Source organism: Colius striatus, chromosome 4 (assembly GCF_028858725.1).
Source record: "Colius striatus isolate bColStr4 chromosome 4, bColStr4.1.hap1, whole genome shotgun sequence".
Classification (NCBI taxonomy): Eukaryota; Metazoa; Chordata; class Aves; order Coliiformes; family Coliidae; genus Colius; species Colius striatus.
Window position 1 is genome coordinate 1,954,892 of NC_084762.1, and position 17,821 is coordinate 1,972,712.

At 47.6% G+C, this 17,821-nt stretch overlaps 1 protein-coding gene across 1 annotated transcript; it reads left to right on the forward strand.

Moving 5' to 3' along the window:
- Window positions 1–1,000: 1,000 nt before the first annotated feature.
- On the forward strand, window positions 1,001–4,033 carry LRRC14B (leucine rich repeat containing 14B). The gene is made up of 2 exons (XM_010200924.2): window positions 1,001–1,896; window positions 3,388–4,033. The coding sequence occupies exons 1-2, from the start codon at window positions 1,001–1,003 to the stop codon at window positions 4,031–4,033; spliced, it is 1,542 nt and encodes a 513-aa protein (XP_010199226.2).
- Window positions 4,034–17,821: the final 13,788 nt, after the last annotated feature.

A 17,821-nucleotide genomic window follows, 5' to 3' on the forward strand; every position in this document is an offset into this window, starting at 1 on the left:
CTGTGTGGGAATGGTGGTGTTTCCAGCTGGCTTTCTGGGATAGGAGTGTTGCATTCTTTGAACAATGCTAAGCAGAGAAAGACACTGCATCTCCTTCTGCCTGAGCACAAGGAGAAGGGAGATAGAAATATCTTATCAGTGTAAGGCACTCATGATCTATGATCATGACCAGCTGTCAGGCACTTGATTGTTTCATGTGGATTCTGGTAGCTTTGGGAGACATTTGAAAGTAATAATATAGTAGTGCTATTGGTCTCAGAATGTTTGGATGAGGCACAGGCATCTGATATTCACTTTTACACTTACCATGAGGCTGACAGAGAAGACTGGCTGGTTGTGTTTGTATGTCATTAATAACACAGGAAGATGATCAGCTGAAGTTAAAGCCAAACTACAGCTAGAGTGGCAATCTGGAAAAACTGAATTGCTTGTGAGGAGTTCCTTAACCTGATGCAATGAGAACACATTTCTAAGCTAATGACTCTCTGAACGGTTTTTGTTTGTTTGTTTATACCATTCTCCAGAGATTGGGCTGTGTGAGGAGTTCTTATTCCTCTGAGGAAAGAAAAGAGCTGAAGCAGCGTTTGCTTGTGGTAAACTCAACTTGTGTGTAGTTTAGGGGATCAGCTAGCTGCAGTCACTCTGTTGAAGGTGAGTGACTTTGCTCACTTTAACAATAAATAGTTATAGCAATGTCCCTCTTTCTTTCTTCCATTCCAGTCTGTCAGGACTTATCTTCCTTCTTATCTCAGCCCACAAGTTTTGTTCCTCCTTTCCAATTCTCCTCCCCATCCCACTGTGTGTATGTGTGTGGGGGTGGAGTGTAACTCCAAAATAGAAACCAGAGGAGCAGCATGTGACTGCCCATTCTGTCTTCCCAGCAAGGCTTCCCTGAGCAGCAAAGAGCAGCTGCAGATAAAAATAGAAGGTGATAAGCAAACAGGATCTTTAGTTAAAGGCAGAAGGCAGTCTCCATGTCGGCACAGGGGCCAGAGCCACGATGAAGTCTCTCCGCTTCCTTAGCGCTGAAGCGTTCGTGTCAAACGCAGCCTTTGCCAGGAGGAGCCTCGATGGTGTTGCCCATAACCTTTTCCCTCTTCTTTTCAAAGCCAGCTATTTACTGGAGCAAGGGGAAGTGGTTCATGACCTGGTAGAGAACTGGCCACTTATTGACTTTAACTTGGGAAAGCTTTTGGGAGCTACTGCGGACTACCAGGAGGACCTGAGCTGTAGAACATGCTCGGTGTGCTTGGAAAGCTGCCTGACAGGGCTGAGGGACTATGTGCTGCATCAACCCTCTCCCTACATGAAGAGGTTGAAAGTGGTCGACCTGACGGGGATAAGAGACGTGGAAGTTCAGCTTTGCGGGTGTAAGAAGACAATGGGCAGATGGGCCAGGACACAGCTGCTGTCTAAGCTCTGTTTGGAGCTGCTGGGTCACCCGCAACAACCAGAGCGCAGCTCTGAGGTCAGCATCGATGTACTGATCGACTTGTTTGTTACAGAGAGGAGCTATGAGCTGGTAGCTCAGGCCTTGCTGAAGAAATGCTCTTGTCCACTGAAGATCTGCTGTGTGGCATTCAGAACCGACAACCTGGCTTTGCAGAAGTTCTTCTACATCATCAAGCTGACCGAGCCCTCTCTGCTGCGCAAACTGGAAATAGTTCACAACGTTCGCTTGGAAATGGAACACTTGGAAATACTCTTCAACAGTATCCACTTCCCTCTCCTGATGTCCTTGACCTTGCCAGCACGAACGTTTAACGTGCAGAGGTTCACAGCTTCGGACGAGCGGCTGCTCGCTCGCGTCGGAGAGCAGATGGGTGGGATGACGCAGCTGAGCGAGCTGAACATCTCATTCTCTGTACTCACAGGAAGAATACAGAAACTGCTCAGGTAAAGTTGGGTCATGCTGCTTTCAGGTGAGCTGTAAGGAGCAGCCCTTTGTGCCATCAGCAAGCTGAGAGGCTCTGAGGATGAGGGAAGTGAGTTTATCCCAGGGGGTGTGCGAGACAGGGCAGCAGGAAAGAGTGTTTCTTGGGGAGAATTGAAAGCCAACGTATGTCTAACACACAATTGATTCTTCATGTTAGTATTCCACAGCCCATCTGATGAGTATGATAAGAATATACTTTTGGGAGGGGTACAGCCAGACATTTTTTATTTGACAGTCTTGAGCTTATCTGTCAATCAGCTTGAGCTGCAGCACCCTTGGTGCAACACCCGAGAATCATTTTCTAAGCATTTTTCAGGGTCCCTAGTGAATTTTTGTCCTCTGACAAATGGTCAGTAAATATATTAAGATTCCACAGGTACTGTATTTTAGGTGAGTAGGGAGACAGTAGACTCTCGTTTCAGTTTGTTTTATCTGTCTCAAGGCAAGAGAAATCTGATGCTTTTTCTGTACTGCAAATTAAAGTGATATATTAACATTCATGATTAATTCATCATGGAGGAAAGAAAAGGCCAGTTCTAAAAAGATACCAAGCTGCCAGTGAGTAGTATTCATATTTGAACAGAAAATAAGTGAACTCTTCAGAGCATCTGAGAGAAAGAAAAGGCTCACAAAAGTTTCATTGAGACAAATTGCTTTGGTCTAAAATTCCTCCTCTATAAAGAAGTCATTTCCTTGAAAAGAAGCTGTGAGTGGCACACTGCTTATATTGACAGAAATCAATTACAAGTTTCTCACCTTGATCCAGCTGAGGTCTGTGGCAGGAGTCTCACTAAGCTTTAGTATATATGAAAGGGGTCTGTTGATTTTAATGTGTCAGAACTGCTTCCTAGTCACCTAAAATATTTGCACACAATCCCAGGTGCACTTCTTGCAACCTTCTTCACCATAAGGTCTCTTTGCAATTCCAGAACAATACAATGTGTGAACCTTTTGGGCATTTAAAAGCATGGTAGGAACAAAACTAGAACCAGAAGCAGATGTCTCGTTAGAATGCTGGTTGGCTTTCACCTTGGAATGAATGCTTCCTTACTGGAAATGATCTAGATCTCTGGAATGGTAACAGCTTTCTACAAGGAGCAGTCACCAATGCTTTTATGGTAGTAATGCTCTGCTATTAATTCAACAAGTATTAGACACCCGACAACAATGAATTAGTTACAAAACAGACATGTAGACTGTCACCCAATTAATCCCCATTAAAACCACACCGTTGGAGTCATCTAAAGTAGGAGCTAAATTGTGGAACTGATTTGAGGAGGAAAATATACTTGTCATTGTTGGCACAGGCTTCTGTTTCTGAGGAGAGGTGAGAAAAAGCAATGAATCTGGCAGGTGTCTCCGTTCATGAGGTGGAGAGTTGGATGAAATGGTGTAAATGTAGCTTTTTGATGTTTTCTGCCATAAAACCTTTCTTCTCTTTAATCCTGCAGCCCACTAAAAACTCCACTGAAGAAGCTGGATGTTTCTAACTGCTCGTTGAACCACGTTGATATGACCTATTTAGCCAATAGTTTCCATGCTAATCACTTAGAAGCCCTGGACCTGAGTGGTCACAATATACCTGACCTTTACCCATCAATATTCATGAAGCTTCTCAGCCATTCGTCTCCAGTGCTCAGGAGTCTCACTTTGGAGGACTGTAACTTCCAAGACACTCATGTCCACATGTTGATTTTAGGTTTAAGTTATTGTCATAAACTACAGGAGTTTAAGTTTCTTGGAAACCCGCTGTCAGCCCGGGCACTTAAACACCTTTTCACGTTTTTCTGTGAGCTGCCAATGCTGAGAAACGTGGAGTTCCCAGTTCCAAGGGACTGCTACCCCATCGGCATCACCTACCCCATCGATGATGCCAGTCTCTGCAGGTTTGATCACCGGAAATACGAGAGTGTAGCAGAGGAGCTGAAACTCATTTTACTCCAAGCAAACCGCGAGGATGTGAAGGCTTCAACTCCGCTCTCTGGCAGCTATGATGCAGCTGTGCAGGAGACAAACAATGAACTGGGAGCTTACTTGATCAAGTCCTTCAAAGAGACTTTAGAAAAGTTCACTACTTCTCTTAACAAAATGAGTTAAAGGTGTAGCAGCGGTGAGGAGATGCTCTGTCAAATCGGAGGTTAATGTAGCCTGTTTTAGAACTACACCTTCATTGATCAGTGCTGAATTTTCTTTAGTTTCTTTGCTGACAGCAGGGGGTTTGCACTCACTTCCTCCAGCAAAATGTATTTTAAAAGGTGTACCAGGACAGTGCTGCAGGGCTGTGCCTGTCAGGGCACCAGGTAAGTGCCTCAAGCTGCTCCCTGTGTTGGTTCAGCTTCTTGGCTGGTAGAATGTATCTTTTAAAGAAAGTCTAGAACAGTGGTAGTAACGTGAAGAAAAAGAGACTAGTACCTAAAGCACATGTACAAAAACGAATCCAATGCACAAAAGTGTGAAAACGGGTCAAGGCACTTTGCTGAGTAACTGAAAGTTCATCTGCATAAAATACTGACCTCTGCTGCCAGGACTGTGTATTGCTCTACTACAGAATTGCTCCAGCGTTGCAAAGAATCGCATTTATTCGGCAAACTCCAGTGCAAGAAAAGTATTCGAGCCACAGACTAAACAAAATCCCAGACCCCTATGCATACTGTGTTGGAACCCGGGTAAAGTGGACAACAAGGTGTCAAGATGCAGTAAGAGGGCCACAAAACAAACAAGGGGAAAGTACTGTAAGGGGCGGGGAATCACGGAATTGTTGAGATTGGAAACCCCCTATAAGCTGATGGGAGTCCACTGTTCCCGCAGCATTGCCATGGTCACCACTACCCATGGCGCTCAGCTCCGGCGCTTTGGGATCCCTCCAGGGATATGCACTCCCCCACGACCCTGGGCAGCCTGGCACAGGGCTGGACAGCCCTTTTGGGGAAGGAATTGTTCCCCATCTCCAGTCTAAACTTCTCCTGGAGCAACTTGAGACCGTTTCCTCTCATCTGCCACTTTCAGCTCAGGAGCACGGACTCGCCCCGCCCCCTGTCACAGCCTCCTATCAGGGAGCTGCCGAGGGCGAGAAGGTCTCCCCTCAGCCTCCTGCTCTTGACGCTTTTCCTGCGGAGGGGGGGGCGGCGGCGGCGGCGGACCGTGTTGAGACCTGCAGTGCAGGTGGCTACAGGGGGCTCAACGGGAGTGCGGACCTGATTGAAACCCCCGGCCCCGCCGGGTCCTGAGCGAATCAGCGCGCAGGGGGGCGGGGCTGGGGGCGGGGCCGAGCGGGTCGCGCCCTATAAAAGGCCTCAGCGCCCCCAGTTCCTTCTCATTTGGGGTGGGAGGGGAGGTTGAGGGTGGTGGGGCTCGGCGGCGGCCGCGGGGGCTCGGCGGCGGCGGCCGGGTAAGACGGGCGCTTTGAGCGTGCTGGGAGTGGGACCGGTGGTTCCCACACTCACTGGCTGCCCCTCGTATTCCAGTTGCCCTCTGGTAGCTCTTTATTGTCACCAGACAACAGGGCGCTAAAAATATCTGTGCTGCTTGATTGTGGTAGTACGTGACCATTGGTAAATACGTGTGTGTTTGGAGAGCTGCTTCATTTTTAGGGGTAAATTGGACTATGAGGCACGAGGGTTTTGAGAGCTGCTGGACTGGCAGTTCCCTGTCAATTGATGTAAAAGTTAATCAAAGTGTTTTGATTCTGTCACGTTCACCTATCTGAGAGGTATTGACAAATAAACTGTCAGTAGTTTTTTGCTGTCTCTGCTAATGTAAACACTAGGGAAGAAACAAAAATCCTGTTGAGCTGCGTGAGATAATGCTTTGGAAAAGTCTTTAGGTGATACTATGTAGCGTAAATTACACTGTGAGGTAGTCCTACTACTCTAGGGCCAGTATCAAACCAAATCCCAACACCACCAAGCCCTTATATTCAATTAAAAAAAGAGTGAACAATACACCCACTTCTCTGAAAACAACTATCCAATGCATACCTAAAAGGCTCTACAGGCAGGCCTCTGGACGTCAAGAAACTTGTGAGAGGATTTCTAACACCCATCTCGGTAAGCTGTGGAAAGCTGTTGTGCACCAAATGTTTTCAACCAAGGAACTGAACTGCATTTCAGAAATAGCCACCAAAATACATTTACTTCTGCACATACCACACCCTTTCTAGGAAGATGTTTGGAAATGGTAGCCTCTGCTGAATTATTTGCAGCCCTCAAACTCCAAACATCATCTAACAATCAGAAACAGTCTTTGCAGACATCTTGCATCTCCCCTTAACCTTTATACATGGCCAGTTGCATCAGCATTAGCAGGCAGCCTTACTGTGAAACTGGTTTATTGGAAAGCAGTCAAATAGCACCATACTCTCAATGTATCCATGAAAAAAATGCCATGTTGTTATTAATGCTCTGTTGTTTCAATTGATTCATGCAGCTGGACTGAGAAAGAATATTTCAAAGGTATTGTGGAAACAACATGGAAGAGCCCAAGGAAGCACCCGAGGAAAAAAATGGTACATTCTTACTTTACATTAAAATGCTTAAGCAGTTGTATTGAAAGATGTAATTTTACCTTGCCTAGAGTACTATGAAAATCAAAACCTCCAGACTGAGGGGGGGAAAAAAGTAGAAGAGACATTAAAAAGATGACAATTAAGCTAAAAACCAAATCTTCAGCCTGTCGTTTGCACTTCTACGCAGCACTATATAAGTGATTACAGCTATGTATATGACTACAGCACTGTTTTATCACACAGTGTCTATAGATAAATGCAATAAGATACTTCCCAAATAGGCTGGAAGAGAAATGCCAGGGAGATTAAGCGTTTTTGAGCTTGCAACCTCATTAAATTCATTTTGTCACCTAGAAGCTCATTGTTCCTTTTTGCTACTTAATGCCACTGAAAACAGTCAGTTTATATGTTTGGATTAAAATAGACTGGCTTCCCTCTTTTAAAAATTCTTGATAAACAGCTCTGCCATGTTCTATTTATGCACACTGTAAGACTTCCCCATACTGTGCATCTGGGAAAGAAACAGAGACAGGGAAGCAATGGACTGAGAGGTGAAAGCTGAGAGTGAAACTTAGAGTGAAATAGAAGGAGAAAGAGATAGGGAGGAAGAAAAGGGGAAAAGGAAAGGGAAGAATGTACTTACCAATATCATATTTCTTTTCCCTAAATTAGCACAGCAGATTTTAGCATCCCTTTAGCTGCATTGGTAATGGAATGAAGGGTACTTGGCTGCCTCGTGTCCCATAGCAGTTCCCCACCTACAGCTGAAGCCAGGGGCAGTTTCCTGCTGCAACTGCAGAGAGCCATGGAGACCAGGCAGATCAGAGGACTTTCAGGTTTCTTCTTTGAGACTGCCTTCCCTCATCTCTCAGGCAGAAGTCTCAATCTGAGCGTTTTGCTCAAAACAGCAGCGGAGAGCAGTTGTCTTTATGAAAGTACATGATTCAACCACTCTCGGTCCTGCAGGAGCTCGTGACTTGAGTGACGTGGGAGACTAAATAGTTTATTTCAAAGCCAAATTGAGACCTGATCAGAAATCAGCAATTCCCTGAGCGATATCTGAAAGAGATACTGACTAACAAATAGGGCAAGGATGTCCTATTCTTTCAGAGATACACTCCTGTGGAGCAGTTGCTACGGTACGTGCGTGACACTGCCCTACGTGGGGAAGCACAGGAATGTTCCCACCTTTGGTGCACTGAGTGGCAATATTTAAGCCATTGTGTGTTCAGGCATAAGGGCTCTGCTGTGAGAACGCAGACACAGGACAACAGAACTCAGTGACCCGATCCAAGCATGATCAGAATGGAAAAGGCTGCTGAGAAGGGACATCTCATTTTTCTGCACCATGTGCTTTGTATGTAGCTCTTTGCTTCATGTTTTATAATGATAAGATATAACTCCTTCCAAATGATTAATTTCAAGCCAGTGTCTCTGGGTATTAAATATCAAGTATCTCCTGTGTCATGTAGGTAGGTCAGATTACCCAGTTACCCATAAACACTGTTTGGGTCTCCATGGTTACTCAGGTGATTCTGGCATTTTTCTTCCATGCCGTTTGTTGCCAAGGATACAAGCTGTTGGAAAACACAGCAGCCACACATCAAGGTTGCAGAGGTACAGTCCTCCTGCACGCAGCACTTAGAGGTCAGAACTCTTACTTGGCACAGCATTTGAATCCCACGAGTATTCCCAGCAGAGTTCTTTGAGTTAACCAAGTTTAGTATCGAAGGAGAAGATGCTCACCAAAGCTAAAAAACATAAAGTGTAGGTGGCATAACCACATGGCCTGAAATAAAGCACTTGAGGAGCTGCTGGCAAAGACAGGAATATTCTCAAATAGAATTCCATCCCAGACCAATGGAAATGGAATCAGAGCAGAATGCTTTCTACATATAAGGCCACCATTGCCTTACCACCAGGGATAATCTGGATTCAGAAGTGAGACTAATGATCTGCATCGGATTGCATGCAAACAACTGATGCTGGTTGTGATTTTGCAGTTCAAACTAAACCAGCCAGACCCTTGTATTTTCACTAAAACACATTCTCTGAGGTCCAAGCCTTTCAGTTCTTTCAGACTGACAAAACAAAAGGATACCTGGACTCCCCAGACGCATCAGCCCATAAAAACAACTTGCTGAACGTTAGTCACTTCTTACGTGTAAAACCCCCAAAATGGCTCTAGTGTGCTGTAGCAATTGTCCTGCAAGCTACAACATTTACTCATAAAAAGCAAAAGCAAAACGTAATGCAAAGAACTCTCGAGTATTAGTGCTGCACAAAATGACAGATCACATTTCACAGCCAGAATGTGCTCTGATGAAAAAATACCTTTCCTCCTGTGAAAGATGATCTTTTGAGGTCCCTTCCAACTCTTAAGATTCTGTGATTCTGTGATTCTTTTTTTTTACAGACGCTCATTTTCTGCCTTAAGTTCTAGAAATCCCCACTATCAAGTATGTAAAATAGAGCCTTGAGTTGTTTTTCTTCTGTTTTGTGACTTTTTGGAACTGTCTTGCCAATGTACATCTCTGTCTCCTTTTATAAGATGCTTTATTTAAATCCAGTCACACAGATTTTTAGTCATTTCCTTACGTTATTAACAACATATTATTGACATATTCAGGGCCACCGAGATGATGGAGGGAGTGGAGCATCTCCCTTCTGATGAGAGGCTGAGGGAGCTGGGGCTCTTTAGCTTGGAGGAGACTGAGGGGTGATCTCATTAATGGTTACAAATACATAGAGGGTGGGTGTGAGGAGGATGGAGCCAGGCTGTGCTCACTGATGGCCAATGACAGGACAAGGGGCAACAGGTACAAACTGGAATAGAAGAGATTCCAAAGAAACACAAGGAAAAACTTGTTGTGAGTCCAGGATTTTGATATGACTTGATTAAAGAGGCAGCTTTAAAAATCATTGCTCTAGCACAGTTGCACTCTAACCCATGAAATAGGCTTCTGTGCATCAGAAAATAGCTGCAGAGGCAATACTGCAGATCTAGCAATGGGGAATACACTGCAGAGTTTCAGCAGCACTGAAGAAAAGTAGGTACAGCAAGAATGTGCTGCACAGTGCCCGGTGTGGGTGTTTGGGAAAGCAGCGAGCCAGGCTTCTTGGATGCCTCTCCTGAGCCACTTTGAAAATTCAGCCTCCCTGTGCTTTCTATCCACTACCAAGCTGTGGGAGTTGGAAGCTTACGAGCTTTGTGGTTTCTTGCCAAGCAAATGCTGTAAAACCGCAGGTTTGATGAAGGAAAAAGGGGTGAAAGCACACATTTGCCTCAGTCAAAGGCTTGCAGTATGTCAGTCTAACCTTTTGCACTCTTACTCTAGATTGCCTGATACCATTGCTGGTGGGACAGAGAAGCTGATGAAAACCTACTGAGGCATCACTGGTCAAAGCAGAAGCTTTCTTTGGACTGGCAGTAGAAGTGTGAGTACAGCTGACACTGTGGGACAAATGTGGCCAAAAAGGGGAACTCATCTCATTGTGGCTTTCAATACTTCTCACAAGTATTGAGAAAGAAATGTCTCAGATGCCTTGAAGGTGAATATTACTCTCAGGCAAGAACTGTGCAGTCTATCAAAGGTTAAGACTGAGCAGTGTACCTCTCACACCTCTTTCTTTTGGAGTTCTGTTCTTTTGGAATAGAGTCACGTGGTAAAGTTCAAAGCAGCTTTAGCAAAGCAGGGGAGGAAGGGAAGGAGAGCAGGGTGCAGGGTGACTGAGAGGAACCTCCCTGCATCCCACAGGAGCGTGACACCGCAGACCAAGGCTTCCCCTGTCACGGCACCAAGGGCCATTTGGCAGTGGTGGGGTGGGGGGATGCCTGTCAGGCGGGCTCCAAAATGCCCCTGGATGTCTGACAGTGAGTTAGCTGTCCTGGATGATGACAGCTTCACAAGGCTTTTGTTTGATCAGATGAATGCATCTACTGTGGGGAGGCAGCCAGAGGTAACCAGATCAACAGGCACCTAGAAGGCTACATTCTGAAGTTTTAATGATTTTCAGGTAGCATTACAGCACACAGAGGTTATTATTTCATGAGAGTTAAGCCTATTAGTTCATCAAGGATATGATAGGCAAGAATTGGCTCAGCAAGAAAATGCCACCTTAGCCTCAGCCACCTGCAGTGAACCTGCTTTCTCCCTCTCATCTGCCATTTCACGGTGTTTCTGAAGGCTGCAGACTCTGGGCGGGCAGGGAGTGCTGCTGCAGCCTTCTTCACATGGGAGCTGTTTGCTCTTTGCTTTTGTCAAGACTAGCTGTGTTTTGTTCATTCGGTGGGGAAGGCAACCTGCCTGCAAGAAAGACAAGGGCGCTGGGTCAGCTGCTCCTGTGCAGAAAGCAAGCCAGGCTTCCTCTCTCCCCAAAAGCTGCCTCTCTAAAGTCAAGCGGCCTTGGCCAACGTTGGGAAAATATATACATCTTCTCATTGATCCTTCTATGTTGTTATCAGATTAAGTCTTGTGAATTCACATGATGCTTTTTACTTCAAATAAGCAGAACTTCAGCCTCCAGGACCTGTCGAAAACAGCCTACACATGGAAACCACGGAAACTGAGGAGTCCAGATTGGCATAACAACATAGGGGAGGGAAAAAAAAACAGGCAGTTCCTTTAGGCTCCTTCATATATACTCACAAACAATCCACTATTCCACTTCAGAGGTTTAATTCCTTGCTTTACAAAGCAAGCAAAGGAGTCACGGGCTCCCTGTACCCAGGAGGATTTAAGTAGCTTCAGGAAATGTTGAACAGACTTGTTAAAAAACAACCTTGGTGAGAAATGAGGGGGGAGGAGGGGGAAGAGGAGGGCAAAGCATCTACATGCTCAAGGGCAGACATGTTTATATCTTCAGAGCACTTTTGCTTTTCTTTCCCATCACCCTGCGGCACCTGCAAAACCGACCCCGGTCAAGTGCTGGGAGTTCATTACAGCCCAAAGCAGAACTTGGCGGTGGAGCAGCTGCTGGCGGGTGGAGATGAGCAGTTGGGACCTTGACGGGCGGGCGCAAATCGGCGTGAAGCCTTCGCAGTTCCAGTTTGAAGCTCGCGGCTATTGGTTTGTTTCGCTCCACAGTGGAACTGCTTGTTTAAAACGCTGCCCAGAGGGACAGACTTCAACCGCGTCCCTACGGCACCGTGAACTTTGGTGCTGAGGCAACAATTCCTCGTTCTACAATGGCAACCGGGCGATTATTTTGGAGTGTGTTTGTAAACATCAAAGCAACGAACAAACCATTTTGACTGCAAACGCGCCCGAGTCCCTCCGCAGAAGATGTGAACGAGGCAGGAGCCGGGACGGAACAACATCAAAGGCACAGGAACGCCGAGCGTTTCATTGCACAGCTGTGCTGAACAAGCCGCGTGTTCGCAGGCGCTTCAGACGGGGACACTCGCGACCGAGACGCGGGGCTCTGCCAGGTGAGCAGCACAGGGCTCTGCCCCGATGCTTTCCACAAGATGGGAAAGAAGCAGAGGGCGGGGAGGAAGGGGATGATGTGCAGGCTCAGCCCGGCCTCTCCCCGCGCCCCCTCCTCAAGATGGAGGCGCGGCTCTACCGCCGGGAAGCCCCTGCGCTACCGACCCGGGCCAGCGCCTCTGCTCCCGGCCCCGGGGCCGCTGCTGCCGCCGCAGGTACGGGGGCAAGGCGGAGGTCTGTGTGCCTGCCTGTGGGCAGCGTCCCTGCGGCGCTGGGCTGGGGGGCAGTGTCTGTGTGTCTGTCTGTCTGTGTGTGTGCCCGCCTGTGGGCAGCGTCCCTGCGGCGCTGGGCTGGGGGGCAGTGTCTGTGTGTGTGTGTGCCTGCCTGTGGGCAGCGTCCCTGCGGCGCTGGGCTGGGGGGCAGTGTCTGTGTGTCTGTCTGTCTGTGTGTGCCTGCCTGTGGGCAGCGTCCCTGCGGCGCTGGGCTGGGGGGCAGTGTCTGTCTGTCTGTCTGTGTGTGTGCCTGCCTGTGGGCAGCGTCCCTGCGGCGCTGGGCTGGAGGGCAGTGTCTGTGTGTCTGTCTGTCTGTGTGTGTGTGTGCGCCTGCCTGTGGGCAGCGTCCCTGCGGCGCTGGGCTGGAGGGCAGTGTCTGTCTGTCTGTCTGTGTGTGTGCCTGCCTGTGGGCAGCGTCCCTGCGGCGCTGGGCTGGGGGGCAGTGTCTGTGTGTCTGTCTGTCTGTGTGTGTGTCTGCCTGTCTGTGTGTGTGCCTGCCTGTGGGCAGCGTCCCTGCGGCGCTGGGCTGGGGGGCAGTGTCTGTGTGTCTGTCTGTCTGTGTGTGTGTGCCTGCCTGTGGGCAGCGTCCCTGCGGCGCTGGGCTGGGGGGCAGTGTCTGTGTGTCTGTCTGTGTGTCTGCCTGTGGGCAGCGTCCCTGCGGCGCTGGGCTGGGGGACAGTGTCTGTGTGTGTGTCTGTCTGTCTGTCTGTGTGTGTGTGCCTGCCTGTGGGCAGCGTCCCTGCGGCGCTGGGCTGGGGGACAGTGTCTGTGTGTGTGTCTGTCTGTCTGTCTGTGTGTGTGTGCCTGCCTGTGGGCAGCGTCCCTGCGGCGCTGGGCTGGGGGACAGTGTCTGTGTGTCTGTCTGTCTGTGTGTGCCTGCCTGTGGGCAGCGTCCCTGCGGCGCTGGGCTGGAGGGCAGTGTCTGTGTGTCTGTCGGTCTGTCTGTCTGTGTGTGTGCCTGCCTGTGGGCAGCGTCCCTGCGGCGCTGGGCCGGGGGTTGCGCGGGGAGACGGCGGCGTCTCGGCGGTGACGAGCGGGGCGGTACCGCATCGCACCGCCCGGCCCCGGCCCGGCGCCCAGCACCCGCGGCAAGGCAGCGGGCCCGGACAGCCCCGCCGGCTTCTGCCCTCCGCTGCCTGCAGGTAGGCTCGTCTCCGCGGCCGCAGGTGCCGGTGTGGGTGGGGAAGGGGCTGAGGAGGGAAGCGGCGCTGCTCGGATGCCCAGCGAGGGCTGCAGGCCGTGGGAAGCGCAGCCCGGAGCCGCTCCGCAGGCGGGCGCGGTCCCTGGGGCGAAGGGCTGCGGGGAAAGGAGCCCTCAAGCAAGGCTGTGAGAGCCGTGCCGACGGGACAGCGACGGTCCTGTCTTCAGGGAGTTTTCTCCTCTGTCTTGCACGGGGCTAAATGTGTGTTTTCTGCCCGTGCAACCTGCTGGCCGGGGCTGTGGGGAGCAGCAACAATGGGCTGTGCTGGGGGAATGTGTATGTATATCTGTGTGTATATTTATGTATGAAGGATCAGTTTTGATGTTTCCTAAATATACACGTGCTATAAGTGATTTGAGCTTGGAAATCGTAGCTTTATGTTGTCCTCAGTGTGTGTGCCTATATATATATATGTGTGTGTGTATTTGGATGCTTATCCAAAAAAAAGTGAGAATAAGCTCTTGCCAGGTTGCTCTCAGCTTGCCCTTCTGTCAAAATGCGTGTTTGTTGTAGCCTAAGCATGTATTTGTGTGTTATGTGAGTGGTGGGCATGGTGCTGAGGTATGGTGTGTGAAATGCTTTGTCGGGTTGTGTTCTGAGCAGTAGGGCAGAGCTTATACAGAAGAAAGTACCGTGTGAGGCTTTTATATGGCTGCAGTTTTGGGTGCTAATGACACCGTTGCTATGTGAAAGCAGGAGACTGTTCCATCATTCCCCTGATCACCTTCAGGAGTCAGATAATGGAGGGAACGAAACAAAGCACAAACTGCCCTCTGTTCCTCCCATCTGTCTGTGCTGAAGGAGCAGTCTCACATTCCTCATCCTGACTGCATGACAAGACAGTTGATACAGGACCTTTTAAACTCTGTGGGGTAGGTTCTGTATCTGCCTTTGCCAGTACAGTGTTTTGTAGTAGGAGACTAGTCCTCAGCCACACTACCAGATGTTTGCTTTGCTTAATTATGCACTCCGTGGTTGGCTGTTGATATTTCACAATCAGACATTGTCTTGAGCCAAATCTGGATCACTAAGAACCTGGAATAATACAGAGTTGATAGGTGATGCTGTGCATACTCGTTTTGGTAGCTTAGATGATGGTGGCTGAACTGCTCAGCACGTTGCACGTCAAATAGTGTGTCTGAGAGGTGTAGGTAAGGTGGGAGTATATGTGTTTGTGGGCTGTGCTTTTTCCTTAAGCACAAGGCAGTGGAAAATGCAGCATAGCCTGGAGTTTAACTTATCAAAGCTGAGTTGTGCACATGTGGAGGAGGCTGTGCTTTGGGGCTGCTGGCCCGGTTTGGTGTTCTACCCTTTCCTCCAGGGAGTAACTGTGGGGGAGATGCACTTCTCTAACACTTTTGGAAGCTGAGGTTCCATGGAAAACACATGCAACTGTGTCTGTTCCATGGTCACTAGTTGCCTGTCAGTGAGCTGATTCTATTGAGCTGTGTGTAGTGCAGCAGTTCTGGTGCCCTGGAGATGCTGTAGTTCAGCTCAGCTTTGTGTACCACTGACCTCCCACCATGTTGATCTTGGGTGCTGTGGAGATGGGGGAGGTTGCATGGACAGGTTTCTGAACCTGCTAGTGAAATCTTCATCAGGAATGGTTTAAGAGCAGTCTATTCCTTCCCTTCCCACATGAACAGACATGGTATCTTTTTCAGGTGAGGCCCTTCAGACCCTTTGCAGCAGTGCCTTCTGTGATGCTGAATTGGAGTAGGTTTGCCTTGAGCTGCTTCGCATCTTGGTGATATGGGCTTTCTTAAAGGAAGGTCCACAAGCAAAGCAATGTATGATGCTTCATGTTTGCTAGTTTTGCTAGTGGTACTAAATGTGTATCCTCAGTAGGAAATTGTTGATGGAAGGTGGATTTGTGATCTAGTGCTATATCCAGCACTTGATATCAAGTGCATATCCAGCAGTCTCCAATATCAGTGCTGAGGAGGAAGCACAGAACTACTGTAAAGCCTATTGTACCCATGGGGAGAAATCCTTCCTGCTCTCAGGCAGTTGGCTCTCCATTTCTGTCACAAAGTGTCTCTCTGTTCAAATTTATGCTCCAATTGAACTGCAGGTATATTTCCTTTTCCCATTTAAGTACCTTATCACTTTCTGAATGGTGTCAAGGTATGACAGTTGAGTACTTTTTAGAATGATGTGGCTTTGTGCTGAGCAGATAGGAACTGGTTGGAGGTTATATGAATGTGGTTAGCCTGATGCTAGTTTTCAGGTGGTTAACCTTGCTGAAGGGGCAGTTTAGTGGTTGTTTCCTGTCCTAACGTTTATCCTTGACTGTCCTCTGTACAGTTTAACTCTTCTGCATCTTACAAGGAGTCCCACTGGCTAAATGTAGATGGATTTTAAGGAAATAAAGTGTGCCCAGTCATCTGAGGTGGGGCTCCAGAGATTTGCATCTCAGAGGAGTGTGTGTGTGTGTAGATTTGCATCTCAGAGGAGTGTGTGTGTGTAGGTTTGTGCTTTATCTGTCTTTAACAAGCAAATAGTTTTCTGAATGTCAGAGTTAATGAATATTTCTTTGGATATGTACCTTGAGGTCAAAGAAGGGTTTTTCCACTGTCACTGCACGTGCCTCTACAACTTTGTCCTGTGGTCCCTTCTTTCCACAGGCTGCACTGATGGTGTGACACATGGAATGCCATTTTCAGTTATGACATGGGGTTTTTTGGGGGATGAGCAGTTTTGCCTTGTTTGGCTGTTTTTACCGAAGTGACAGGAGCTCAATTACCTGCTGGTAATCTTCTTGTTCTCTGGTTGATATCAGTTAAAGACTTAAGGGGAGCTGTAAGTTAAAAAGGGATCTATTCACACAGCAGTCAAATAGAGCTTTCTCTGCGGGAGGCTAGACTAACAATGGACTTAAAACTCGGGATGAGCATGCGGGTGAAAAGACCCCTCCCCTTTCTTAGCTAAGAAAACTTAAGATTTGAAGTCTAGAAAGGGATGTACAGCAATCTAAGCACACGAAGAACCTTCTTGAAGGTGATAAAATAGCGAGTTTATGTAGCTCATTTGCAAGATACTTGCAAGATTTTGTCTTTTCTGGCTATCCTACTGTTGGACCCACACTGCCCTAGGGAAGCTTTTTTCCTGCAGTGCTTGCCGTTGTACCTGGGGCAGTGGCTGGGTATTCAGTCATCTCAAAACCAGTCCATTAGCTTTGTTGCTGTTAGTACATCACTTAAGCCAGTCACTGCCAATCAGTGTGTGAACACCCCTTGAAAGCTGTCTGTAAATTAGATGCACTTACCTAACTGAGGTCTGCTTTTATAATGCCAGAGTCTTTTAATACCAAAATATAACCTGAAATCCTAGCAAATCCTTTTCAAGCATCAGACTCTTTTTTCCCTTCTACTGTATGGTGTATGGTAACTATTGCACTGGACAGTAAATCACATGAAAGCTTTTGCTGCCTTTTGTGTAGCTGATATTGCTTTGGGTGAAGTTATAAACTCTTGTGTGCAGACAGCTTCACGTTTTCTGTGGCGTTTCGGAGGCAGTCAATGTCTTCAGTTTCCTATGTGATCATCTCTGTGTTCAGTGCTCCTGAGATCAGTGTACAGGCTTCCTATATAGTTTATTTACAAACGTGGATCCTCCAGGTCTGCAAATATTAGCTCTGAGGCTTAAGTAGAGAGCAAGTTACAAGAAGAGTTGATTAGGTTTTTTTTCCTAAAGGTGTTAGATATTAAATAGCAGTGTTAACAATTGCAAGGGTTCAGCTATCACAAAGGAGATCTTATTTATAAGTCTTGGCTATGAATCTTGTGGCTTCAAATTGTAGGGCTTTCTCTGCAGCAATAAGAGAGAGACTTTCTTTTTTCTGCTGAAGGTTGAGGATTTTCTTGAGAGCTGCTGTAATTCAGGAAATGGCATTTCAGGAAGAATTGTCAAAATACTAACAACTGTGGTACAACTGAGATGACTTGAGTCAGTTAATAGTTCCTTTTCATTTCTGAGAGCTATAGTCTAAGTGGAGGTAAAAAAGACACTCTTAGTTTCATCCCAGTGTGACAGCAAAGCTCTCCTGCATGTGTATACCTCCTTCTTCCAGGCAGTCAGCTCAATCTTCTTTTCCATCCAAAGCTCCAAACTGATGTATGTGCACTCAGGTTTTTTTTCCCTTTAGACAATTTCCCTGTTAAATACTGGAAGAGGTGTTTAATGCCCTTCATGGGAGGCTTGGGACAGGTTTGATAAAAATCCAAAGGAGAGTGAAAGGAGATGCTTTGTTTTGTGTCTGGGTGTGGAAGGGATGAGAGATACCATCTGGTTCCTTCCAGCTCTCCCTTTGCAGGTCTCAGTTCACTTTCACTGCAGAGTACATGTTTGATGACAGCAGAGAGAGTTGATAAGGGAGGCCACATTTGTCTGAAAATGGAAAACATGTGGAAATCAGAGCCTGTTGGTACACAGGAGTTGTAGTTTGCCTCTCATCTAAGGGGAGGTATTTCTCTGTCC